The following is a 27,975-nucleotide window of genomic DNA, read 5'->3' as shown; positions in this document are numbered from 1 at the left end:
GGCTTCCATGGCATCCTGGGTTTTACCCCATTTGTCTTAGGAAGGCTTCAGCATGTCCTGGAAGAGAACGCAGCCACCGAGCTGGTTTTGCATCTTTAAGAGACACTCAGTGCCCTTGTCCTCCTTCTCGGCCATCTCTTGGAAGAAGTGGTCCATGCCCTGCAGAGCCACATCATCCCGGTGGAAACAGAAGCCCAGAGAGAGGGAAGTGTAGGCTTGCAGGCACAGACTGGCTAGGCGGTTGACAGCAGCCTCCCCTTCGGTGGAGTAATTCTGATGAATTTGGGAGCTCTTGGTTGTTAGGCAATGAGGAGTTAAGGTCAAAAAACTGTGTTGGTTGGTCTTAGAGGCTGAGGAGGTTCTGGTAGTGACCAGAAAAGAGGTTAGAGGGTGGTCAGAGGCTGGAAGAAGGGGCTTCCCTCGGTCTGTTCCATCCAAACACCGTTGAAGCAAGAGCCATCCCGGGGATGCTGAGGGCACTCCAGATGTGCAAACTTGTGAGAGAACAATTACTCAGAAACGAGGGGAAAGAAAGATGGTCAAGCTGTTTAGGAGGCAGACTTGGCAGGAGGAGGTAGTACCATCAGCAGGTACAGAAAGAGGGAGAGGGAGAACTGCCACAAAAGTGACTAGTGGGGCCACTGTAAAGGTAAACTTGGTATGGAAGGAGGAACAGACTGCTTTGTGTGGACAGGCACAATGTTAATTCAATTTTAGACATTTAAGGAGCAAGATATTCAAGAAGAAAGTCTACAGAGATGCATAAGTAGAGCTTAGTAGAAAAAGTTGAACTCCAGAGAGAAGTTGGGGAGTTTTCAGCACACAGTTTAAACTCCCAGAGTGGATGAAATGAGTTACAGACAGGGTAGTCCAATGAGGAGAAAACTAGGAAAACCAACATGCAGGGGCTAGGCAAAGCAAGACTGAACTTCTAAGGAGACATAAGAAATGGTCGAAGAAGTAGGAGAAAAAGAAAAGCAGGATAAAGTAGTATCTGAAAGCCAAGAGAAAGAGTCCCGAAGAGGGAAGCGGTTCACTAACCGCAGTCCCAGGGAGATCAACTAAAGTCAGCCTGCCAGCTGTATGGTTTCCGAAGGCTGAAACCACTGAAGTCCTCGGTGGGCCGCGGCCCTGAGTTGGGTGAAGTGGCCTGGCCTGTGGGAGCCTTTCTTAGTTCCACTCCTGGGGAGGACAGGGTGTGTGCCCTGCAGCCCCAGCAGACCACCGGTTCCTTCCCAACAGGGACTTTCAACATGGGGAACTTTCCCTGAAATTGTCACATAAAATGACAACAGCCAACACAACAGTAGCCATCCGGTGTGAATGAATCAAAATTTTATCCTTTTTTTTGTCAGATCAGCAAAAAAAATATTTTTTGGTGTGCTGCAGAATTTCAGTAATTTGTGTGTGGTGAGATGAAAAAGGTTGAAAATCACTGCTTAGTATAATTCCTTAATTGTTCCCTTCCACAATCAAAAGGAGTTCTTGCAATCAAAAAATCCCCAGACTTAAGTACTAATAAAATTGCTTAAGACAATAATACATTTATCCTGTTAAAGGTAGATCTTGTTTCATTATTTTCAGAGATTAGAGACCACCTGCCGTTCTAAAAGCACCCAACACAGTAGCCTACTCAGTAAGTGTTGTTAATGAGTGAGAGAGCGAAGAACAATGGAAAAGTAAGAGGAGGAAACTATAAAGCAGGCTCCTCCATTCTATGTGGCGTTTTCCTGTCAAGAATTTGTCTTCCACTGAAATGGCAACACAAAGGCTAGAGAGGAGCGGAGGAGGGCAAGCCACACAAAGGTGAAACAGCGCTTAACAACTGAAAGCCCATGTCCCAGTGCTCCCACAGATTCCCTTCTGGGTTCTGAGAGAATCTGGGAATGACAGCACCACATTTTTTGCTGGTGACATTTGAAGAGCTGTAAATAATAGAGGAAACCATTGAACCGGGGACAGATAAATGTAGCAATACTTTTTTTTTTTTTTAAAGAAATGGTAAGTCTGATAGCAATTCTGGTCAACATTCTAAAATATTTATCTTTTAGATGACTTGTTGCCCCTTAAGGTAACCTGGTAACTAAGAGCTAGCTAGGTTAAGTTCACAAACAATAAGAGACACCGGGCTCCTCCCTTTTTCCCTTTGCCATTCAACCTTTATAAATCATCCAGTGTCACAGATCCACATGCCCACCTGGCTGTTAACAGTTCACAGGCCACAATTTCCTTTCTTTTGATGAGTCAGGAGACTAGATCATAGCTCACAGAAAAAAACGAGACTGGGATAGCCAGACTTCAGTAAGGCATCCCACAAAGCCTCTGTATCACTGGGTCTACTTGAGGAAAAGATGGATAAGGAAGACTGGGCGATAGTATTGCGTTGGCCAAAGAGTCGTTTAGTTTTTTCCATAAAATAAAGACACATTTTTCATTTTCACAATAACTGCTGATTCGGCTGTCTCTGGTTATTGGCTTCTAGTGGGTAGGGGTCAGGGGTGCTGCTAAACATCTTCCAGTGCATAAGGCAGCCCCACAGCACAGAATTATTTGGCCAAAATGTCAACAGTATCAAGAAACTTTGCAAGCCACTTTTGACATGTTCGATCAGTCACAGCACCTTCTCCATACACTGCACAAATCCTTTTTTTGCGCTTCACTTGCATCTTTACCTTTCTTGAAATAATAAAGCATAATACGCTGAGAATGTTGTGTATCTTCTTCCATCTTCAATATAAAAATGGCTGCACAAAAATTCACCCATTTTGATTTTTTTTAATGCATGCTGATGACAGCTGTCACAATGTAATCTAACAAAATTGTTTCTAATGAAGTTAAAGACAATTAAGCGCTACTAGAGCCACTGTACAGAAAAATTGGCCAACCCAATATAAATGAGTGTGCTAAGTAACAGAGTACGAGGAAGATTCTGATTGATGCATGCTTATTATTAACCCAAAGGAAAGGTCGGGGTGCCACCAAGCTTTATCCTAGTGGATGTTTCCCAACGCTCTGGGTAATGATGGTATAAGTACAGAACTGTTAGAAGCCAGTTAGTTCATCATTAGAAGCATGGACTCGGGAGTTGGAATGCCTGAGTTGGAACCATAGCCCCACTACTTACTGGCTACCTAACTTGCACCAGTAATTAACCCTGAGTCTCAGTTTTCTCAAATACAAAATGGAGAGAGTTATAATTTGTAGTGCGTAGGGCGTAGGGTTTGTTGTGAGGATTAAATTACTACATACACACACACGCTTAGAGTAGTGCCAACAGAATAGTAAGTGATATGTAGACAACTGTTGTCTATCATTATTATTGATATTTTTAGATGGCAGGTTTATTGGGTTTGCAAACGGATGCTAAGTTAACAGAACTGAGATCCAGAAGACACAAAGAGGGCAGGAAAAGTCAGAATGATGTGAGCACAGATTGTGCTCCTACACTTGGACCTAGTTAAGTACAGCAAGGGAAGGGCATGGACGAAGAGCAGCACATCAACAGAGACCTTGATATTCATATGGGGCTAAGCACACCATAACTTAACAGTGTATAGGTTGCTAAAAAAAACCCTAGTACAATCTCAGACTCCATGAATAATGATGAATCTCAGAACCTACTGAAAGGCTAAGCTAAATAGAATGTTTTTAATGGAAAGCAACCAAGATGGTATGAATACTCAGAACCAGGCCAGCTGGGATGAACTGGGGGTATTCACAGAGGTGACGCTCAAAGGACATGACTTGTCTTCAAACAGCTGAAGAGATGTCTACAGAGATGGCCCAAATGGGTAAAACCAAGACCAGTGGGGAAAAAAAATATGGAGAACTAATCCAGTCCCACATAAGACAAAGTTTCCCAAACCCAACATTTATTCAAAGAGAAAATGGACAGCTTCAGAAATAGCAAGTTTTTGCTTCCTAATAGAAAATCTTCATGTACCAGCAGACATTTGAGATCTTTACCAGCAGAACTTTAGGATGTGTAATTAGATGCCTATAAGAGCCTTTAAACACAAGGATTACACAAAAGGCAACACTGGAGATAACATTATTAACGCATGCTTTATTTAGAGTTTATGAAAGAAATCCCACTTACCCATATCAGAGTCACCTCCACCAGAGGAGTTCAACTTACGAAAAATCTCCTGCTTCTTTGATTTAACCATGGGTGATGTGCTTTCAAGCTTGGTGAAAAATGAAGGCAAGTAGCTTATACTCCCTGGTGAGCGGGAATCATTCCTGTCAGGAACAGTTATGTCTATTATCATCATGAACTCCTAACCTGGGGGACTTTCCTATCAATGATATTAACAGTCATAGAGTATTTAAGAAAACTACTACCTGCCTATCTTGTGTGTGTGGTTACAACCCTAAGGAGCAACATGTGACCATAAGCCAGTTAATACATTATATTTGGACACGAATACTTTTAACACTCAAAGATGAAACTATAAAATGAGGACTGGAATGGAGATAGTCTAGAACAAAGATTCTTAACAAAGAATGAATAAGCAGCAAACAGATATTGGCAGAAAAACTTAAGAAATAGCTCATAACGCTGCACGCATAACCATATTTATGGTTACCACATGAACTGGGAACTATTTTACTAGCAATTACTTTGAAGTACAATACAATTATAATCAATAGCATTCTTACCTATAAAATAGCAAGAGTTCACACTTAAGCAATCAACCATTGGACTTGAACAGAATAACTACAACGTAGAAATTATTACAATCATTTCAAAGCCTCCTACCAGATGAGCTAAGTTTCATGTAAAGGGTTTCATATTTCATTGGCAGCTTCCTGTATAAACACATTTAAAAAACAAGTTTCCTCTACTAGCTTAGGACTTTCAAGGCTCTAACTAGAGCCAGAGATAAAAAAGAGAACATATGGAAGACTGCAGGTAACATAATCTGGTCATGTGGAGTCACTCATCATTCAAAGATGAGAACATGTCTGAAGCTACTGTTTGCCAAGAAAGATGAATAAGGTAATATAAAAATGTGTAATTACATTTAACATCATTCCCTCTTCAAAAATGAATTTTCTTCCTCACTTCATTGAAAGGTACCAACATCTATTTGATTGCTTATGAATATATATAATGAGTAAGTAAGAACACACTGAAAGAAATGCACTAACAGTTGGGAGTGAGACAGACCTTGGTTTAAAGCTGGGCGCTCGCTCTCTTACTTTATTTGACCATGGGCAGGTCATGTGTTCACCTCTCAGAGCATCAGGGGAGGGTGTTCCACACCAAGAAAATGGCATGAATGTGGACTGAAAGAATTCAGGGAACAATAAGCAACTTGATATGGACGAGAATGAAGTAAAAGGGAAAAGTGGCAGAAAATGAGATGAGCAGTATAAGCCCAGTCATAACTCAAATGCCTTGCTAATGACTTAGTGCTTGAATCTAGGAGCTTCCGACAAATCATTCTGGTGGAAGTGGACTGGCTAGGGGCCAAGTCAAAGATGTCTATGTCTAATCCAAATGGGAATTCTAACACAGGGCTGCGTTAGGGACAGAAATAGTTAAGAAAGATAATGTAACGCAGTTCAGCACAGGTGGGCGTCATATAAAGGCCACAGTGCTTGGTACGTGGGAAGCATTCAAATGATGGCTGAATTCAGGGGATGATCATACAGACAGAGGACTTAATTTCAAGGAGAGTAATGTACAATTTTTTTCTGTAACCTATAATTTTTTCATTAAAATCCACTTGTATTAGATCACTAGGGAAACAGACTAAACGATCGTCTCAGAGTCCTATCCTGACATACAACCCCAAAGAAAAAAGGCACCAACTTTAAGGAAAACAGAAAGGCACTGAAACACACACACACACACACACACACACTCACACTCACTCCCCCCCCCCCCAGCGAGGACGCGCGCCCCGCCCCTCACCTCTGCTCCGCAGGCTCCGCCCCCCTCTGAGACAGCAGCAGGGCGCCCTCAGGCTTCTCATGCGCAGCTGGGGCCGGGGGTGGGGAGATGGGTTCGTAGGGCTCCGACGAGACATGACTCCTCTCTGGGGACTTCCCAGGCCTAACATTACAACATACAAGATGTTAGCTTGTGCTCCTAGGACTCACCTGCAGCTTACCTTAAACTAGTCAACTTACCCTGGTTAACTCATTACTTCATTCAGGAGAAAGAGAACAAAAGTTGCCGATTTAAATCAGGGAAAAAGTTTCCCCAGGTATTCATTGTACATGCGGGCACCACAGAAGGCCTCTCACTGCCGCTGACCCACGCACGCCTGCCCGCCCGGGGAGCCAGGGAGCCGTACACGCACAGCGAGGGCAGGCACAGTGGAGGCTCTGCCAGGAGGCTCAGACCCCAGCACCCTGCTCAGGTGGGCCCCCGTGGGTTTCAAGCTCGTTTCGAGTCATGACTTACCAGGCCTTTCCCCATTAAGTTAAAACACGTAAGTACCTGGGTACTAAACTGAAACCTAAGGAGTTTGTCCAGTGAGTGAAGGGAGGTTCTAATACATCATTTTAGGGCTAAGCAGTTTTTCCCAATTTCACGTTCTTTTGGATACCATGTTGGTAGGGACAATGTAAGATAAACTCACTGTTTAGACCAAAAGAAAAAGTTTTTGGCTTAATGGTTATTCACATTAAGACATATCTGTGACCTTTAACATCTGCTTTTATTACTGTTACACTTAAATACTTAAATATAATTTGTGATTTCCTTTTCCAATCAACCCTACCCAATTCTTGGAGGCAGCCGTTTTTGATCATTTTTTTCTTTTAGTTCCTTGGGGTTACCTGTAAACCTAAATAATCTCATACCTTTCTTGATTTATCAAACTTAAAACAGTACCTATCAACTCCTTTCCATGAGAGGAAGAACCTGACTAACCTTCTCTATACTGTTGCCCATTTTAATCTTTAGTTTGTCTATTTTAACTTTACATAGCACATTCAACCACTTTTTCTGTGATTTACAGCATTTACATCTTGTCTAGAACTCCAGAAAAACTCCTGTGTGTTGTGTTTCGCTTATAGATTGGAAAATCCATTAGTGGTGTCTTAAAACACTATAAACTGTATGAACATTTTAAACTATAAAACCAATATTTGACTAAAAAACAATGAAAGAAATGTGACAACCCTAATTCAAATGCATAGTTGTAGTGATGCAGAAATTACAAATGAAAACATCAAATGGACTTTTCATAAATACTGTCAACTACTCAAAATCTGCTAAATAAAGCATTGCATCAGGAAAGAACCATGACTATTATACAAGCTTTCAATTTTCGTTAAAAGAGAAAATGTGTTTTCATCTTATCCTAACATCATCCAGCCTCTTGACATGATCATGTCTGAGATATGCTTCAAAATAACCCAGCGTGAAGATGGGCAAGTGGGAATACAAATAAAACAAAACTGGCCCTGTACCGTAGAGTACTGAAGCTGGGCAATGAATACATTCAGGGCACATTATACTATTCTCTCTACTTTTGTATATGTTTGAAAAATACCACAATTAACTGTTTTTGTTCTTTAATGAAGACCATTCTGCTTCTTAAATTATTTTTACTTCATGTTCTTGGCTAACTTGAGGGTTTGGTAGGCAGAAGTATCTCTGCTACAATTTCTCTTTTTCATGTTCTGAATTACGGCCTCCATTACTGAGGTTCATTAACCCACTGTGTACCTTCTAGATATTTGCCAGTTCTTTGACTTGCTAATAAACCCAGACTTGTTCTCAGCATTTTTATGAATTTTATGGATGTTCATCCTGCTTTACTGTAATTTAACATGTCCCAATGCTTAATCTGCCTACCACCATGAACTAAAAATCTGCCTCCATTAAAAAAACAAAAACCAAAAACCAAGCACAGACAATACGAAGGAGACTGTTCCAAGATACAGCTGCTGCCTGACCTGAGAGAGAGACCAGGGCCAGAGGGGAGGCTGCCTCCTGAAAACCCCCTTCAAAGACTGTCTGATCGTAACTGATATTCACTCTTACATGAACAGGTACGCCTCCCCTGCCTCCTACTACATACTAGTTTCTGGAACAGGCCATTGTACTGACGTGGCCGAGCATGTAAAGTAACTTTGCATACCTGGGAACATTCGTGTATTAGTACCCTGTGACTATCCGCCCCTGCTCGTCCCATTGCCCTGTATAACTCTTGGCAGGTGCCAAAGAATTACAGAGGTGCAGGGATCCGTTTCATCGTGCAGCTGCGTAAGTAAGTATCCCTTAATAAACTGTGTTCACTACCAGGCTGGAATGGCCAGCCTCTTTCTTCAGTCTTTCCCTGCCCTTCACTATGGAAGCAGATTTTCAGTCCTGGACCTTTCACTGAGTCTGCGTGTACTAACAACTGGTGAGCTAGTCAAGAGATCAAAGCAATGGGCCTTGGGAAGGAGGCATCTGTGGGTGAATTCCTAGGTAGGCCATCCACTTCCGTGTGGACTGCCATGTGTGTATGGGACACCCTGAAAATGCCAACTGGTCTCCTGCATTGCGCATGGTCACGGCTGCAGGCTGGTCCCTCGTCTGACCACTGACGCCCAGCTAGAGGCAGATTTAGGAAAAACTGACCAGCCGCAAGAGTGCATCTAAAGTTGTAGGAAAGACTCAGAACTTGGACAGAGGGAAAGAAAGGGTAAGAATAAGGGCAGCAAAGGAGAAAGAGCCTGTGAGGACAACCCAAAAAGCAAATGTGGCATGATCTGGTTGCCACAGACAACTCACAGGAAAAGACTGGCCATCAGCCTAATGTAGGGCACGTGGGATTATGGAGCATTTTAAAACCAGAACAACAGTTCGCCTGATACTCAGCTCTCCCAGGGGGCACACCAACAAATTCAGGGGAGTCCTCTGGGATTTCCTCCCACTCTGGTTGGGTGCCGCCCCCCTTATGGGATGAAGGCCAAGATCGTCCTCGGGTGAGGGCCATGGGGGGGCCATCAGAGGCCTCATGTGGAATCACGACCCGTTGGTTCTCCAGAAATAAACAGGGTAACCCAGCTTTGGCTGGCACACACTGACTGTACCCAATACATGATAATCCATAGACAGCTATGGAGGCCAGACTGTAATGGTCAGAAAGTCCTCCTTGTTCTGCAAATTGGGTATTTCCACCACCAGGAGTATGAAGTCTTCACCTTCCCAATCCCAAAAACGTATCAGGCACTGACATCTTGCAAAGCCAGGCTTTACAAACCTCTATCAGGGAATTCCACCTTCAAGGACATATAATCAAATCAGGGCCAAACAGCAATGCCAACTGAGAGCCATTTAGTTTACCACTACTGTAGAGAGCTACTGGGAGGATTTAAGGATGGGAAAACTATCCAAGGGCTCCACTGCACGGGTGTTGTGTGCCTGACACATGGTGCCTTTAACAGATCAGTATGGCCAGTAAAAGAGCCAGATCGCTCTTGAACAGACAGGAGATTATAGAGAGTTAAATAAGGTAGTGCCCTCATTCGCATAACTGTGCCCAATACTGCCACCATATTGGATAATTTGGCTGTCGTCCTAGAAACATGCTCTACTAGACCTAGAGAATGTCTTTTTTTGGCATAACCCTGACTGTTGGGTCCCAAAATCAATTTGCCTTTACCTGGGAGGGTCAAGAATGGACTTTCCAAAGTGCTTCCTCAAGGCTCTCTACACAGCCCTACTGTATGCCATGGAATGGTGACCACAATTTGTTGCTGTTTTCTTTCCCAACCCCAGTGAAACAGCCCTATTATATTGAGGACATAAATGTTAATCTGTGAAGATCTACCTCTGCTACAGAAAACCAGGTGGCCTTTACTGGATCACCTACAACAGAGATGATGGGCAGTGAATCCACAGAGAATTCAAGGTCCAAGCATCGCTATAAATTCTTGGGAGTTGTATGGTCGGGTAAATCCGCAATTGCCTCTGAGGCCATCATAGATACAGTACAAGCCTAACCCATACCAAAATATGTGAAAGAGGTACAGGCTTCTGTAGGGATTCTAGGGTATTAGTAGGTATCATACCCCATTTAGTGCAATGCCTTCGCCCAGATTCCTACACTGAGTAAATGGCATGATACCTACAGTAGAGTACACTGTCAAATAGGCTCTGTTTAGAGATGCAACAACTATTAGGCCCCCTTGAATATACAGACCCTTCAATACCCCTGCTCCTATTCCCATGTTGGCCCCTGCAACCTATAAAATCGGAATCGGGGAAACCTCAGCTGGAGCCGGTGGATCAACTGCTCTGTCAGGGCGATCCACCTACTTGGACGGTTGCTGTCCAACCACCCACTGATACTATCTGGATGGAAACAGGAACAAACCACAGAAGCCAGTGGGCTAAGGCGGCAGCTGCCTGGTGAAGAATGACACATGCACCCTGGCCACTAATCCTATGCAATGACAGTTAGGCTGTTTTAAAAGGACTGAATCTGTGGCTCAGACAATAGAAAAAGGAGGGGTGGATGATTATGAACAAACCTTTATGGGGCTAAGAGATGTGGAAAGATATTTGGACTTGCGTATAAGAGCCCAAGGCAGACCTCACTGTCTTCCATATCCCTGGCCCCAGGTAACCAGGAAACAGATCCTTGGCAAAAATATACACTTTAGCAACTGACCTGTCAGTGGACATGGGAAACTGGGTACAGCGGAGAACTGAGTACCACAGTGCCCCAATAGGATGGCACATGTCTAAGGAGGCCGGGCTACATTTAAAGTCCAGTGACGTGGTTTATGCAGTTGTGTCTTATCCTGTCTGTTCCAATGATACCCTGGACAACAACCACGAGAATCTGGGGCCATCCACCAAAGCCCCAAAGTGTAAGTTTCCAAATATGTTCTGGTGTGTGTCTATACCAAATCTGGTTTAACTCAGGCCTTCCCATGTGAGCAAACTAATCACGCTGCCACTGTAAAGGGACTAGAGAAGTTAAGCATTATGTATGGGCTTCCCAGTGAACAGACAGTGATCAGGGGTCACATTTCAAAGGGCATGATGCTCATTCAGGAATGGGCTCAAGAACACAATATTAAATGGAAATTCCCCCTCCCATAAAACCCAAAGGCAGCTGGGCAGGTGAAATGAAAAAGACAGTGTCCTTAATCAACAGATAAAGTTATTACCTGGAAAATCCCCTTTGGCTGGGTGGACAAAGATAAGCACCTTCTCAGGCATTATTAATACACTTAAATGACCGACCCATGGGGTACTGCCCCATGTGCCAGATTAGGGACTCAGACTGAGGCACCCAGCACAGTAAAGCTATGGAAAAGAGAGGACACAGCGATAGTCTGGGTGCTTGCAATGGACCAACGAGCTATGACACTGTGGGCGTTGAGCCCTATTGTCCCTGAGAAGGCGACCATTTACTAGAACCTCCAATCAGCCGCCCCACTAAGGCAGGGAGGAACTCATAAACCTCTGGTGGGATCCTGCTATTCTAATGCAATCAGGACCCGTGGAGACACACGATACATGGACAGAGACAGGCACCATTAAAACGGGAGGAACTAGAGGTCCTGGTCTGGCATATTCCACCCCCCTACTCACCTCTTTACACCAGACAGCATTATCCTCCCTGTTGCCAGAGTGCAGAGTCTACACAGCCTGGGCAGTTCCCAAGGCGGGGGGCCACATTAACATCTAAAGGTCAGGTTACAAGGGTAATGCTCATAGAAGATGACCTCCCAATTCAAGCCCCTACTAAACACTGTTACACTTCTGCTGTTCCTGTGGCAGCAGTCAGTGTCAGGGGGCACCGGTGCCATCACCCAAACTGAACGACCTGCTTTCAATACCACACAAGTCTGCCAACATCTCCTCTTCAGAACCCACATAAAAACAAGCGAATACTTTAAGTGACCTATGCCCATGCTTTGGACACCTATTAACTCTACTAATTACCAGGCTGAAAGGGCCAGACTCCTCAGTCTGTTCCTGCCCTCTGCTTGCAGAGGTAGGTTTTTAGTCTCAGGGCCTTTCTCTGGGCCTGCGTGTACTAGCAACACTGGGTAAGCAGGAACGCTCCTTACCTGATCGCCGTGCTATGTAAAATGTGGTGCCTCTCGTGGTGCCTCTATCGGCCTCATTTTCATTATTTAATTTCCACTCCCTAAACATCTATTGCTGCTGATCCAACAGAAACCACTGAGAGAGAACGATGTTTTCATGATTCTTAAGGACCAGAGTGTTCCTGCACTACCAAACTACATATTCCTCATAACTGCCTTTGCAAACTCGCACACAGAATGTAGCAGCTGCCCACGCTTTCCAAGGAATGAAGGTAAATAAACCTCAGATTTAAGAATTGAATCCTCTATCTTGTAGATATATTAAAATTGTTTTACTGTTGGGAAATTTTCACATGGTTTGAAATAAGGACCATACCTTCCCCTGGATTTGTCCGCAAGGTTTTCTGGAGAGACCCTTGAACCTGGTCTTTGATGGTGGACAGACTGAGACTGGGATTCAGGGCTGTAGTGATTGGATGTTTTAGTCCTCACAGGTGTAGACACCAAAGCAGACGGTGAATTTTGGAATGTTGAAGTGGGGGGCTGCTGGGGAGGCTGTGAGGAAACTTGATTCCTAGCAAAATCTTGTGTGATAATTTGCTGTGAATGAGAAAAGAATTAAACCCACTGAATACATGCAAAGAAAATGTAGCATTAAAAAAGCTAGACATCTTTACTGTGATTCTACGTGAACTGTGCCTTCTGCATGATAAAGAAATTAGTAAGAATAATGAAAAACTCACACAGATGTGATCAGCAAGTGTGATCAGTCGATGGGTCCTGGGCACCTGCCCCACTCCCTCGGCCTGGGAAGAGGGGGGCAGCTGCTGCTGTGGAGACGGGGACTCTTGCTGTGGTCGATAGTGCTGTAATGGTCCTTCATATTGTCTGACGGCTTCGGCTAACAGAGGAAAGACAGATGACTTACTCCAGAGATGCCCCCGCCTTTCACTTATTATCAAAGATTAAACACAACTAGGAGCAACACATGAAAGGGATATGGTACAGATCTCTAAACAGAATTCATATCTTATTTTTGAAGACAAATATTTATTTACTGAATACATTATAGGACTAATATAAAAATTGAAATCATAACTGAGCAAAACTAATAGCAACTATTTCCTATATCATTAAAATATAAGCAAATGAATAATCAAATAGCTTAAAAATGTAATAGTTTTTCATTAATGCAAATTACTCTAAAACAGAACTAATAAAACAAGTTATTTCTTACCACACTCTGGACAGATAATTAGAAGCAAATGATAAAGTGCAAATATAAAAACATGTAAACTGGTGGCTAGAAAAGACATACTTTCTGCTTGATTTGCCTTAACAACCTCTGGCTGATAGGCCTGTAGTTTCTCCTGAGGTGGCGCAGGTGAACTGGCAGGGCTTATCACCTCAATAGCATCACTAGGTGTTTCATACCGGTGAGAAGATACTTTAAGAAAAGAAAAGAATCTTATTTTAAAACTAATCCTATGAAAAGTGTCAAAAGTCCAAGTTCTTCAAACCTATTTGCATATTTTCAGTTTTTATTCTCAAATGTCCAATGGCATCCAGGGTAATGATGAAAAATATTGAGCTCAATGAACCACAAGTGCTTCCCTGGTGTTGCTGATTTTGGTAGGATACCGGGTTTTCTGGAATTTGGGGCTCTAAGACTTTTAGGTGAGGCGGAATGAAAAATAGATTTGTGACGTTCTCCTGGGAGCAGGAAAAGAAAATCACCAGGAAATAAACACTTATGAGAACAAATTTAACACGTGAGAGGGTACAGATCAACAGTTCATCATTTTCAATATGTAACTTAAACTCTGTGGAACAGTTAGCTCCTAGAAAAACTTTAAGGCTACAATGCTGCTTCATTACCATGATGATTTTAAAGCTTTAGATTAAGTAACATTATATAATTATTTTCCCAAGTCACTGTAATACGATTGACAAAAAGTACTCCAAACAATTGTTTAGCACCACGTCACACTGTGAAAATGAACACAAGTGACAGGGAACATTGGAAGGGGAGCACACATCAGAGAAGGGCCCTTCTGAGACGTGGCTCCCAAGGAAACTGAGGGTCTATGCAGCAGGGGTCCAGGCAGCTATCCAGAGCCCTGCCATGGCCACAGAGCTGCGAATGGGAGAGGGGCAGATGTCAGGAATCTTCTGACTTAACAGTGCTCTCTGCATCCACATGCTCGCTGTACCAAGGAGCCTGAGAAAACTGTCAGAGGCATAAGGACATGACCCCAGCTTGCAGACGGTGCGATCAGAGGATGGATCCTGGACAGAGGCACAGAAGGTGGGAATGAGCTCCGCCAGCAGGCCACCGCCGGTTCCTCCAGCACTCCGCCACACAGCCCTTTCCTCCCCCCATTCCCTAGGCCATGGCAGTTAGTTACCTAACCCCTAGTACGCTCAGGGGAACAGCACCTTGATAATCGGGGTGAAACTTATCTTTGGAGAACTGAACTAAATTACTATAATCAAAGTAATTTCTGCTACCTTGCAACTTTTGGTACATATCACTGTTTAAGTACCCAACATTCTAAATCTGCTTACCGCATCAAAGGCAGAGTCAACAGAAAGTCTGATGCTAAACCATGTTCCCACTGCTCTCAAAGACCATGGGTAAGGTGAAAGCTGTGCCCCACCTTAAGGGAGCTGGGGGCGGGGGTTGGAGGCTCTGAAGACAGAAACTGAAAACCACACTGAGTAACCGTAAATAGCTTATGAGCTTCATGAATTTTATCTAATGATTTTTTTAAAACACCCCCCCCCCAACAAAACAAACCAAAAAACCCCATCACACTCAGAAACATGAACACTCAGAGAGAAGCCAGGCTTTCCATTTTCAGATCTTCTGCAAGTCAGACTCCTGGAGCAAGGCTCGGTTTGTGATGCAGACTGAAAGGAAGTGTTACCCTTTCAGTGATTAGAGAACCATGTGATGGCATTCAATAAGCCACTGGCTGGGTCACCACGTGTGCTGGTGACTTCTCTCCAAAGGGCCTATTCATACAGCCACAGATCTCCCTCAGCTAGTGATTTCTGCAAGGTAGTACTTACTTTGCAGATTTTCATAATCTCAGGCTAAGGGAAGTCTTTTGTCTACACAATTACCGAGCTGCCCCCGTCTCTCCAAAACCCTCAGGAATGAGGGAGGTAGTTGTCCAAGCAGATATAATTAGCACGCAGGTAACAAGACCTGCACCCTGCACGCTGGTGCACCAGAAGTCATTTGTCATCATCTCCAGCGCTACTCAATTTCATTAATGGAAACAACAGAGGTGGCCACGTACGGCTTAATTACTTCAAATATTACAGATGCTTGTATGAATACCTGCTTGTTCCTTCTCGAACTCTATACAGAATTTAGGCAATAGATAAAAATATTTTAAAATAACTTTTCTAGCATTTTACTGTAATTTGTGAATTCTTACAGATCTACAAGGTTACAAGAAGGGTGCAACGTAAATACTAATTACCAACAATAAGGTGGTCTCCCTTTTAAAAGCTCGGTGACTTAAGACAAAAGATACAAGGCTTTGGGTTATCGACCTAAATACTGAACCAACCATATCCCAGAAAACACTGCTTGAGAAATTAGGCCTCAGTAACAGAGAGCTTAATGATACACCTATCACCTTTCAGATACCTGAAAATGTCAGTAATCTCTGCACTCCATCTAACTACTTTCCAACTTTTAACTCTAATATAAAGAGCTTAATTTTCTCATGAAAAATAACTTGAAAGGTATATGTAAGAAATACTGATATTTAGGTAATCATAAAAATAACAGAAGAGACATTATTGCACTAACCCAAAAACCTTTCTTTATATTCACTATCAAGATCAGGATTTTCTTTATACCATATTGATCTGCTTTGCCTAAAGAATAAGTAATTCTTTACTCAGATATCACATTGCGAAACTCAGATTGCGATACATACAGCTACTAGAAGAGTCTGAGCTTTGAGAGCCACGTTCCCTTGCATCCTTGTCCGAGGCAATTTGCCGGGTGATGATCACGTCTATGAAGTTAGCTGCGGTAATGGTAGTCTTCCCTCGGGTTCTTAGCTCTTCCTCATATCTGGATTTTGGAGGAGGCCCTTTATCTTTCCCAGCCTCAGAATAAACTACTGAAGAATGAGGCTGGGGCTTGCCACTTGGAAAGGCTGAAGAAGTGTACAGACACTGAACAGATCTCTTCTCCACCTCCAGGGTTTTCTGCTCTAGCTGCTGCTGTTCACTAACTGCTGCTGACCTGCTTCTCAAATTTTCTTCTAACCTGGCAGCTTCATGCTTACTCTCTTTTGTTTTGGAAACATCCATCTGGGGGGCAGAGGCTGCAGCGTCCACAAGAGCAGCCAGGGCATCTGCAGCAGTGTTGTAACGGGAGGCTGGCAGGCCTTGGCTTATGGAAGGGCCCCCAGCAGGCAGTGGCCTGTGAATAAAACCAAACCACAGCTGTAAAGGGCGGCTCTGCACTGGGGGTGTGGCGGGGACATGAGAGGACACCCGCAACAGCAACAACGGTAGCTCATTGCTGAGATGAGTGTGGTCACAGACTAAAAGGCGTGTATGCAGGAAACTGTTTTCTGGTTGGTTTGTTTTTGTCAAAATTTATGTAACAGACTTACATGATACGTAGCTGAGCACTTGGATCCAAAGGTGTAATCACACTGGTCCCATTGGGTCCCTGGAAAACACTGGGTCTCTGCTGCAGCATGGTCTCCTGAGCTCTCACCGAAGGGGACGGGGAGCGAACGTACCCATGGCTGCCGGGGCGGCTGGGCTGCTCTGAGCCTGCAGGGGGCGAAAACACCCAACGACACACAGGCAGTCAAGATGACGGAACGCTTAGGGACTGTGAGTTTCTTACTGTTCCTAAGCAGTTAAAAGGAAAATAAGATAATAAAATTGATACCCCGCTTCCTAGCCTTTCTACAAATATGTTTTATAAGTGTTTCTTAATGATGATGCAAGAAAACCATGCTAGTAACTTGAAACAAGAACACCAGCTATCATTTACTGTTACTGCCACTTATGACAGGTTTCTATCTTGATTTCCAGAGAGAAACAAAAATAACACCAATAAGAAGTACTAACACAAATCAGGTGAGTTCATCTTTCAGCTTCTTCCTCAAATTCTGGTGTGTTTATCATTTCCAAAATCAAACTTGGTACAACTTTCTAAGCATCATAATGAAAATAATATACTACTGCTACCGGGTTTTGAGGCTGTTCCAGTCACCCATAGCTCTTCCTGCCCCACCCCTTCACCGCCCTGCACAGCAACTGTTTCTCTCAGCAGGCCCTCTGGGGACACCAAATCATTTACACCGCCCTTCCCCAAAGTGCCACTCTGCTAACTAGGCTCCTTTAATATTTGAGACACTTTCTTATTCACTTCAGCTTAGCTCTCCCTAATAAAGCCATAACCTGGACCTGGTCAAAACTACTTTACTCAGAAGATCTCAACTTCCCTCTCTAATCACACTCCTACCTCCTCTTGTCCTGTGCCCTCGCTCTGACTTTCTAACTTGTTCTTTGCCCTCGTAAGAGCTAGCAGTTTTAGTACACACCCCCATTCTCATAGCAGGTAGCACCTGGGGACCTTTTCAGAAATTTTATCCCTTCTGACCACATCTCAGCTTATATGATTTTTTCTATAAGGTACATTCCTAGAAGTGGAATTGCTATTTAAATTTTTCTACCTCTGAGAAGGCTATCCCCACTTACACTGCTATGGCCAAGTTATGAAAGTCAGTGTTTCTTCAGACACTCCAACAGAGACTATTTATCAACCTTTTAAATGTGATGAAGAAAAATGGTACCTCATTGTGTTAAATCTGCATGTTATTCATCAGTGGGAACTATATTTAAAAAAATACAGTTCCTATTAATGTCATAAATCATTTGTACATGGCTTTCTCTAAATTAATTTCATTGTTTTTATACAATCAATATGTAATCAATATTATAGAGCTACTTACAATTCATTAAACATTTCCTATTGTCAGACACTTACTGATTTTTTTTATTATATGTAGATAATAGGGTATATCTAAATTCAGGCTTTGCAGCCACTGAATGACTGAAGATTAACCCTCTGGAGTGACAGCACTAGGTCGGATATGACAGCGGCCTTTCAGTCCCCTCTCTCGTGCCCTCACTTTATGATGACTACGACACCCTCCTTGCACTGCGGCCTTCAGTGCTACACCCACCTCTCTAACCACGGCTCTGGCTCCTTTTGCCTCGACCTGTAACATGCTTCCCGGTAACATCTAAGGGTTGACCTCTTCCTCTCTACCCAGGCTGGCCGCATGGAAATCTCGGTCAAGCCAATTCGAACTCCTAAGTCACAATCTCCAAGTTCTGTCTTTTCTCCTAAGTGCCAGCTCTATGGACCTGACAATATGAACATAATGAATGTTTTGATGGAACCAAGTATACCATCAACAAAATAAATGTTCCAAAGACAGACTCAGCAAGTCCAAACGAAAAACCACTGCCTCTGCTTTCACTGATCCTGGTCTGTCTCAAGTGGAGACGGTTGTTTCTCACGCCCCATTATCTAGGTATTAGTGCTTTTGATTCACCTGAACCATGTACTTCCTGGCAGTTGCCTTCCGGCCACTCCCTGTGCCACTGTACCTTAAGCCATCGTTAGAACACATATGAACTACTGACACGGCCTTACTCTCCTCCTGGCGCCAGCCCATGTCCACCTTCGGGGATCTAATTCATTTCATGCCACTCTCGTGTACATGTCCTGCTGAACACACCGCCTGCCTACTGCACCAAATGGCAGCAGCGCTTCACTTATAATTCAAAAGTCCACACAACCTTCTAACCCTATTTTCCAGTCTTTAAATTACAGCTCACAACACATACATTCTCCTATCTATGAGCTTTTTGCTTGGACTACTTTCAGCTCCAATGAGATCCATAACCAGTATCTTCAGGCCCAATTATAGCCAACTATGGGGGCCATATTAAAATGACATCTTTATCATGAAAACTTCATTCTCCTGTTTAAAATTCATCTCCACACCATTTCAACCTCTATAGCACTGTTGACATGTACGTATCCCGTACGGCATTTAGTTACTCTCTCTCTTACAGTTCTTGTTTGTAAGATCACCTTGGTGTCCCCCACAACATCCGACACCATGCCCCACCATACTAGTCACCAAGAAATGTCCACGGTATGCACAGGGCCGTCCCACTCACTCGGCCGAAGGTAGAGGTCTGAGGAAGCCGCAGCAATCCGCTCCCGCTCCTTCTCCCGCTCCCTCTCCCGCTCTCGCTCTCTCTCAGCGCTTGCAGCTGCTGCAAGGTGTGTTGAGTGGCCTGTAAAACGCAGAAATCTGACACTTAAAAGACAAAAAATATTAACATATCAGGTATAGGTATATCAAACTATTTAAAAATTCTTAACTGACTGAAAATTTTTCAAAAGTTTCAAATTTGAGATGTAGGAAGTTTAATTTTACTAAATGTCTTAGATGACAAATGGAGCATAACATAAGCTTTTAGGATTTTTCTAAAGTATTTAGTGACAGATGGCATATAGGAACTAGTACTAAATATTAAACAAAAAACAGCAGACCAAATGGGGGAAAAAGTGCCCAGAATACCTTCAAAGGCTATGCTGTACACACTTGAGCACGTTGGTCATATCAGAGAGGGATGTGACTCTATGGACTCTTACCTGGAGACATGGAAGCAGAGTTGTATGGCCTGGGAGGGAAAGTAATCTGTGTACCAGGGATATAAGTGATTCTGTCCATGGGAGGAGTACTTGTTCCCCCTGGATGAGGCACTAAAATTGCTGGAGGCATATTGGTCAGATCAATGATTCCTGCTCAAAAGACAAATACAATAAAATTACATTAACTCTTAAGTATTATTCTAAAGATATAGAACTATGCATGGTTTTTTGGGGGGTGTTGAGGAGTTATCTCTACAACTAAATGATACTTTGTATACAGTACAAATAACAATGTTTAAGATCATCATCACTTTGTAAGACTTTTAAATCTAGAGAAGGATATGAAATACTCTGCCTCATACCAGTAACCTAAAAGCATGGACGTGAGATAGAAAACTGGTAAAACAATGATTTCAAATACCTAGCACAATACCTTGGTTTAGTTATTTCAGTGTTTACCAAAATACCCTGTCTTGATACGTTACTTTGTTTGCCTTCAAGGGCTCAAGGCTATAGACAGAAGTATGGGCCTTCTTTTTTTGGCATCACTCATTCAACAAATATTTACTGAGTAACCAGGAAACCCTGGGTAAACATAGTTAAGTTCTATGAAATCTGAACTGCAAAGACACAGACCCCTTGTTGCTGGGTACGGGAGACCCAGCTGCTGCTCTCGTGGGGAGAGTCCTCTGGCCACATCTGGGCGCAGGTTCACTTGCATCTGTTGTGAGGTAATGTAATCATTTAGGATTGTCTGTCTTGTGTTCTCCATTGCATAAAGCTGATATTGGCTTGGGTAGCCTGGAGTTGGTGAAAGCTGCCTCTGAAACAGGTATGCAGCAGCTGCTGATTGAGAGAACAAGAGAAAGGTATTTCATTTATAGTTTAGTTAAAATTCACTTGCTAAACCTCAACCACAAAATGAGTAAGGAAAGAACAATCTGTTGAGCAAATGTCCATTCATCTTCTATTCAGTATGGGGGTGGCACTATAGAGATTAAGGTAGATTCTTTAGACCTTGATATATCATCAATATTACTATACATATTTTAATGTCAGATGTAATGGAAAAGGGGAAAGAAAAACTAGCCATCGTGAGTATTAACCTTTTTACCAGTAGAACAGAAGCTACAAAAAAGTCTCAAGTAGTTTCACTTTCAAATCTTTGCCATGTAACTTTATTATATTTTCACCTAAAGTCTCCAAGAGCTTTGAAGTACTGATTATCCAATACAACCAAATCAAAATATATGTGAAAATACTTTGTGACAACAAGTAACTTTACTTCCTTGGGGATGAAAATGATTATAGTCTATAAGCATTTAATTAGTCCATGTGTTTAGAGGAGAGATTAGCAAACGTTTTGTATAAAGGGCCAAATGGCAAAACATTTAGGCTTTGTGGACCATATGGTCTCTGCCATTGGAGCCACAGACACAAACAAATGCACACAGCTATGTGCTAATAAAACAGGCAGTAGTAGAATTCTGCACCCAGGCCGTAGTTTGACAACCCTAGGTTAGAGCATGACACAAGATATTAGGAAGGGGTAAGTGGTAAGTGAAACTGCTATAAAATAAAGGGCTATGATAGATACTAAACGAAAGTCTAAACATTCAATTTTGTCTGAGAACTTGACTAAACTATCATATCTGTGTGCGTGTGTGTGTGAGTGTGTGCACGCACATGCTACAAAGACCAATATGTGACAAGTGTTCTGGAATGTTTGCTTCCCTTACAGCTGGAACGCTAGCCAGGTAATCCTGTCAGCTGACTGTATGGGAACTTCTGACAGTGCCTAAAGGACTACATGTGGACTCTGAGGAAACTTACTGTTCTCAATTAACAAACAATTCAGATAAAGTAATTTTTACACATACCCTTAGAAACCTTAGCCTACTGGTAGTGAAAATCCTGTCCTAAAGACCAAGGTGAAACACAAGTGTTCTTGGTCGCAATTTCAACTTGAACAATGTAACAAGCAAGCAGAAGAGGTGAGAGCAGGAAAAAACACTTAACACATTAAGCGCCAATTCAGTCACTAGTGACTGACACTATACTGAACAGAAAGGAAGACAAAACAGGCTTGGCGCTTAACGTGTTAAGGGAATCAAAGCAGGCAAGAGGAGCAGGGCGTGGGATCTGGGAGGACTGAGTGGAGCCTGCACATCAGGAGGGTCATGACCTACAGCCCAGCAGGCTCCCCGCCAACCTGCTGCCTGGGCCGATGGGACTCCCTTCCCTTGCCGAGCGTGCCGCCCTGCCTACTGCAGCATCACTGTGTCCAGCGCAGACTGCTCTCCAGAAAACCTACACACTTCTTTCTGCACCTATCAGAATTATATTTGCCCAGTCAGTGGTGTCTGTTCAAAAGCTCCTTTTAGCTATACTTGCTACTGTAATTACGTAACTTAATGAAGTAATCAATGAGAGAAAAATCAAGAGTAGTTTATCTGGGTATGAAGGTGACTGCTTTGGAAAGATTCAATAGAGAAGTTGAGTCAAGTATGATCTAGACAATTTTAAAAGACGGGAAAAAATCTAGAAGGATTCTGTATTTACATTAATTTGAAGTATCTATAGTTTAGCTTCATTGAAAAAAACCAAACCTGGAAATGTGAGTATTGTTTATATAAGAAAGACATGGTGCAGTTTAATCAGTGGACCTGTGCCTTAGATTAGAACAGTGGTAAATAAATGCCTAAGTTGTAAATGAAAATGTTTAAGCTATGCCTGTGCCATTTAAAATAACTCTTCACATACGTTAAGCCACTTTCTCAATTAGCTTACACAAATGTCATCAGATGAGAGGGCTTTTCATATACCTATTACTTTCAGTTCTTTAAGGGGTACTGGTGATATTTGGTTTTCTGACTTAAGATGCTGGTACCGTGGGGTGGTATAGTTTGTGAAAAAGCACCAAGCTGTACACTAATGATATGTGCAATTATCTGCATACTGCACTTTGACAGACACAACGTTTAGAAAGTCACAGTGGTATAGTCATTTCTCTGCCGTAAGTTAGCACTGCCCCCGCTCACCGGGATCCAGGGCCCTGTGAAACGGCATGGCTGGGTCCAGGTGTGCGGGAAGGTGGCCCCGATACACCTCTCCTGTGGCGCTGCCCCTGTGATGGGGGTCGAAAGGGCTGTGGCTCACTCCCGGGTCCACTCCGGGGCCTGGAGACTTCACGGGTATGCTTTCCCTCTGGGTAGGGGTCAGTGTTGACTTTCTTTCATGATTGATAGATTTGCTAGAAGAAATCGTAACTGGAAAGAAGAGCCAACACCAGACATACTTAAGAACACTTGCTGAGTATTATATTTAACCATTTCTCAACTAGTCAAACACAGACCTATAGCATATATTTTGATCTTCCCTGTTCACTAAACAGGTTACATTCATTCTTGCAAAATATGCTAATATGAAGAACTAGCAGATTTTGACATCTGCAGACGATGACCGCCTTTTGGATCATAGCACCAGTGTGCTACAACCTAATATTACGATTAAAATGAAGCTCGGCACTCTTTTTTAAATCCCATTATAAATGATCTTGTTTTCTGTGTGACCTGAACATACTCAGTTCTTTTGATCTCACATGTATCAAATCGCAACTTCCTCCCCTTGTGTTAACCAGCCTCCTTGCTGCCTATCAGTCACTAAGTTACACAGTAGTTCCCACTCCCTCTTTTTTCTCTTTTGTATCCTGAGGTTTCATTTACCTACAGTCAACTGTGGTCTGAAATAGTACATGGAAAATTCCAGAAATAAATAATTTTTAAGTTTTAAATTGTGCAGTGTTCTGTGTAGTGTGACGAAATCTCATGCCTTCCCACTCCATCTCCAAGCTGTGCCTCTACTTGGGAACCGTGACCTGCCCATTAGTCACTCAGCAGCCATCTCAGTTATCTGTCCAAGCACCACAGTACTTGGGTGTTCAAGTAAGCCTTCTTTTACTTAACAACAGCCCCAAAGCACAGGAGCAGTGATGCTGGCAATTCGGATATGCCAAACAGAAGACAGAGTCTGCTTCCTTTAAGTGAGAAGGTACGTCCAGGGAACAGCGTCAGATTTAGTTTGGCACCGTCCTGGCTCCAGGTGCCCCTGGGGTCTAGAACGCATGCCCTGCAGGTAAGCGCGGACTGCGGTGCTGCTGCTCCTTGCTCTGCAGCTCACGGCGGCTTTCTCATCATCTCACCAACCGCTGCCCCTCCCTCCCTGCCCCAGCCTCTTGTTATAAATGATGCTCTTCAGAGAGGTCAGATGACCCACCAACGCCCATCATGTCCAAATATTTATTGGACATCACCCTGAATTGTTTTAATAACTGTAGCAAAAAATACTGCAATATGTGATTTATAAGAAATATATACATGGGCCGGACCAGCATGGCTTGGTTGGCTGGGTGCTGGTCCCCAAAAATGTTTATAGCTCAGTGGTTCAATTCCCAGGCAGGGCATACGCCTAGTTGTTTCTCTCCCCAACTTCTAAAAAAAAAAAAAAAAAAAGATATATATATATATATATATATATATATATATATATATATATCTATCTTCATTCACAGTTCCTGACTCACAGCTCCCAAAACCATTGGAATTTCCTAAGTGTTAGAGGGATAAAGAAAGGTGTGTTTTGTCATATTAATGAAGTGGCTTTTATAAAGCACCTAAGCAAGGGGGATGGTTGCCAGGAAAAACAATCACATGATTAGAAGGTTGGAACTTTCAGCCCCACTCCCGGACCTCTAGGGAGGCTGGAGGTCAAATTCAATGATCAATGACCAGTGATTTAATCAATCATACTTACATCATAAAACCTTCATAAAAAAACAAAAGGACCGCATTCAGAAAGCTTCCTGGTTGGTGGACACTGGGTGCTGGGAGAGGGCATGGAAGCGCCCCCACACCTTGCCCTGTGCGTCTCTTTCACCAAGCCACTCCTGTGTTACATCCTTTTATAATAAACTGGTGATCTAGTAACTAAAATGTTTCTCCGACCTCTGTGAGTCGTTCTAGAAAGTAATCGAACCCAAGGAGAGGGCGATGGGATTCTCTGACATACTGCCAGTAGGTCAAAAGCAGAGGTAACACTCTGGACTTGTGACTGGCACCCTGTGTTGGAGGGTGTCCTTGGAACCTCCAATCTGCAGCCAGTTGGTCAGAAGCAGAAGCGCAGGCCTGACTGGCACCTGATGCTGCCGGGCCGGGGGAGGAGGGAAGGGCGCGCACTGCAGGCTGAGCCTCTAACCTGTGGAGTCTGACGCTACCTCAGGGCAGGTAGTATTGAAAATAAGTTGAATTCTTGGACACCCTGCTGAAGTTTGAGAATTGTTTGTTGGGGTGGGGAACCCCCAACCCCTGCCATATCATGTTGGGAACTGAGTCTCAGAACACCCAAAATAAACACACACAAAATAAAATTTACCATTTTAGCCATTTTAAAGGGTCTATTCACTATGTTATACAACCATCACCACCATCTAATTATTACTATGTTGACAATATTAACTTCACCATGATCAAAGAAATCTGCCTGTCACAACCCAGAAACATGCTCTGGTTCATCACATCCCCTTCCCAGCCTCACCTCGCTCAAATAGAGTGCATCTTCCTCATGAGGGGAAGTTCTTCTTCAAAACTAGAGCCAAAAGGTTTCGGATTCACCACCCTACTTACAGGCAGGCACCTCCCGTCTGTCCTCCTCCATGCCACTGCACCCCTCCCAACGCCAAGGCCCTTGCACATGAGCCCTCAATTAATTTGTTCTTCAGTAAAATTTAAAATGGTAAGTCGATACATTTTAAGGGTCTCATTGTTTCAGGAAGCACCTGACAAAAATCTATGTCCCTTACCTTCCTGATGTACCCACCAGTAACAACAATAACAGTGCACATTTCCTGAGTCCTTTAAACATACCCAGCACTATTCTTCTAGAGCTCTTTAAACATTCTACCTCATTTTATCTTCACAGACACACACGGGTCAAAAGAAAAACACTCTAAGACTATAGTTATTTTAGAGCATGTCTGGACCATCCTATTCTGCACTTGATCTAAACACTGTGTATTTTACCTACAAATATGCCTACTTCTAATTGGGCAGGCCCTCCACAGCCTCAGCATCAGGCACAACCGATGACAGTGTAAAGCTAACAGTCTGACATTTACTACTTGCCAGATGGGAAAAAGTGCCATCAAACAATGAGCCAAGGACACAGGAGTCACGTACCATCAGAAGTTCTAGTCATCATGGGCGAGCCTCTGGACATGGTGCTCTGGTAACTCACAGGGGTCCGCCGCGCACTGGTGTCGTCATAGATCCCTGGGCTCAGCTGCGCTTTGGGAGCTTCATGAAGAGTTGACCTAAGAACTGAGGGGCCAGAGCTCACCACCGACGTATGGCGGGAACGCACTGGCTCACCTGCTTTCACATCCTCGTATTTTCCCCGTTCTATCACTTTTATGTTCTCTGGCACAATTTCCAGTGGAGGCATTCCACGGACTAGTTTGCTAGGTCCCGTGATTAAGGATTTGACGTTATGTTTGATGGTAGATTGACTTGAGCTGCTGTCAAACTTTATTGGTGTACCCTAAAGGGAAAGAAGCAAACATTACAGGGAGCCCAAAGCACCTAAATATTTTTCTAAGGTCTGTTTGGCTCGTGAACATTATAGTTTGCTGTAGTAATCATTATTTCTTTTTCAATTACAATTTATACTCAACATTACTTTGTATTAGTTTCACTATTAGCACAGTGGACAATCATATACTTTATAAAAGTGTTCCCCCCAATATTTTAAATACTCACCTGGTACAAGTTATTACAATATTATTAACTATATTCTTCATGCTGTGATTTACATCCCTGTGACTATTTTGTGATCACCAATTTGTACTTCCCAATCCCCTTAACTTTTTCACCCAGCCCCCCAACTTCCCTCCCAGCTGGCAACCCTCAGTTTGTTCTCTGTATTCTATAAGTTTGTTTCTGTTTTGTTATTTTGTTTTTTAGATTCCACATATCAGTGAAATCATGTGGTATTTGTTTGATTTACTTCACTTAGCATAATACCTTTTAGGTCCATCTATGCTGTTGCAAATGGTAAGTTTTTTTTTAATGACCAAGTAATACTCAATTGTATACATGTGCTGCACTTATGTATGTACTGATATTTTTTTAGGTCAGAGAGAAGGGTGAGAAAGAGAGAAATGTCAGTTTGTTGTTCCACTTATTTATGCATTGATTTGTTGCTTCTTGTACGTGCCCTGACCTGAGATCGAACCCACAACATTGGTGTATTGGGACGATGCTGTAACCAACTGAGGTACCCAGCCAGGGAGTACTGCCGCTTTTGTAGTCACTCATCCATTGATGGGCACTTGTGTGCTTCCACATCTTGGCTACAGTATATAATGCTTCAATGAATATAGGGGTACATATGCTCTTTCAAGTAGGTGTTCTGGGTGTAGGAATCTTTATTGTCTATTTGCACGTCCCAATCACAAGCCCGCCAATCCCGAGTTCCATACTTTCTCACATCATACACTCCACACCATGGATGCAATAAAAACTAATGATAAAGCATAGATAACACTTTCATGTTTACTTCTAAAAGATGTGACCTCATAAGAACTACTTATCCTTATTAAGCTGCACTTTTAAAATGCTTCATAAATATCACAGTCTAAAGTGGAATGATTGTCAAAAAGAACCACAATCCAATTACCTGGGAGATGGAGCCCTCAATTATGGGCCTTGTGCTCTGGACCACTTCTGGGGTTTTCCGGCTTTCCTGAGTTAAAATGTCTTGTCGTGGAATCTCATGAATGGAACGCCCCATTTCTTTGATGGTGGTGATGCCATCATATGGTTTTCCCTTGCTAATGGCACCTTCAAATGCTCGTATAGGAGGACTCTCCCTCTTAATCTGTTTGGGATATTTAAGACCATCTTCAAAGCTTTCAGTTGTTGCTCTTGGTGTGCCTTCAAAATAGAATTCAAGAAGCATACGTATTAAAATAACGCCCATAGTTGTGTAACAATGCCACTGAAATGAACACGTAAAAACTGTTAAAACGGTAAATTTGTTACATATATTTTACCACAATTAAAAAAAATTAATGTCTTTTCACCTTGTAGTTTCTAATCAATTTTTTGTTTACAACAGATCCTTAAGTATTCATCGGTCATTTTTTAGGGTTGTTTTAAATATAATACATC

The 27,975-nt window shown here is 42.8% G+C and overlaps 1 protein-coding gene across 1 annotated transcript in view; it reads right to left on the bottom strand.

Moving 5' to 3' along the window:
* Positions 1–27,975, bottom strand: part of NCOR1 (nuclear receptor corepressor 1) — a 193,612-nt gene that overhangs the window by 9,734 nt on the left and 155,903 nt on the right. Inside the window, exons 31-43 of the mRNA XM_090292316.1 lie at positions 27,482–27,738; positions 25,984–26,344; positions 22,792–23,019; positions 20,387–20,596; positions 19,751–19,900; positions 19,270–19,389; positions 16,671–16,836; positions 15,981–16,474; positions 13,340–13,468; positions 12,765–12,922; positions 12,398–12,621; positions 5,924–6,064; positions 4,100–4,242 (exon numbers count right to left, since the gene is read on the bottom strand). Coding sequence (XP_090148442.1) covers positions 4,100–4,242; positions 5,924–6,064; positions 12,398–12,621; positions 12,765–12,922; positions 13,340–13,468; positions 15,981–16,474; positions 16,671–16,836; positions 19,270–19,389; positions 19,751–19,900; positions 20,387–20,596; positions 22,792–23,019; positions 25,984–26,344; positions 27,482–27,738 — 2,781 coding nt within the window. The remainder of the gene's footprint in view (positions 1–4,099; positions 4,243–5,923; positions 6,065–12,397; positions 12,622–12,764; positions 12,923–13,339; positions 13,469–15,980; positions 16,475–16,670; positions 16,837–19,269; positions 19,390–19,750; positions 19,901–20,386; positions 20,597–22,791; positions 23,020–25,983; positions 26,345–27,481; positions 27,739–27,975) is intronic.

Source organism: Furipterus horrens, unplaced genomic scaffold (genome assembly GCF_987537825.1).
Source record: "Furipterus horrens unplaced genomic scaffold, mFurHor1.1.pri manual_scaffold_11, whole genome shotgun sequence".
NCBI lineage: Eukaryota > Metazoa > Chordata > Mammalia > Chiroptera > Furipteridae > Furipterus > Furipterus horrens.
Note: the sequence above shows the minus strand (reverse complement) of the source record. Positions and strands in the feature narration are given on the sequence as shown.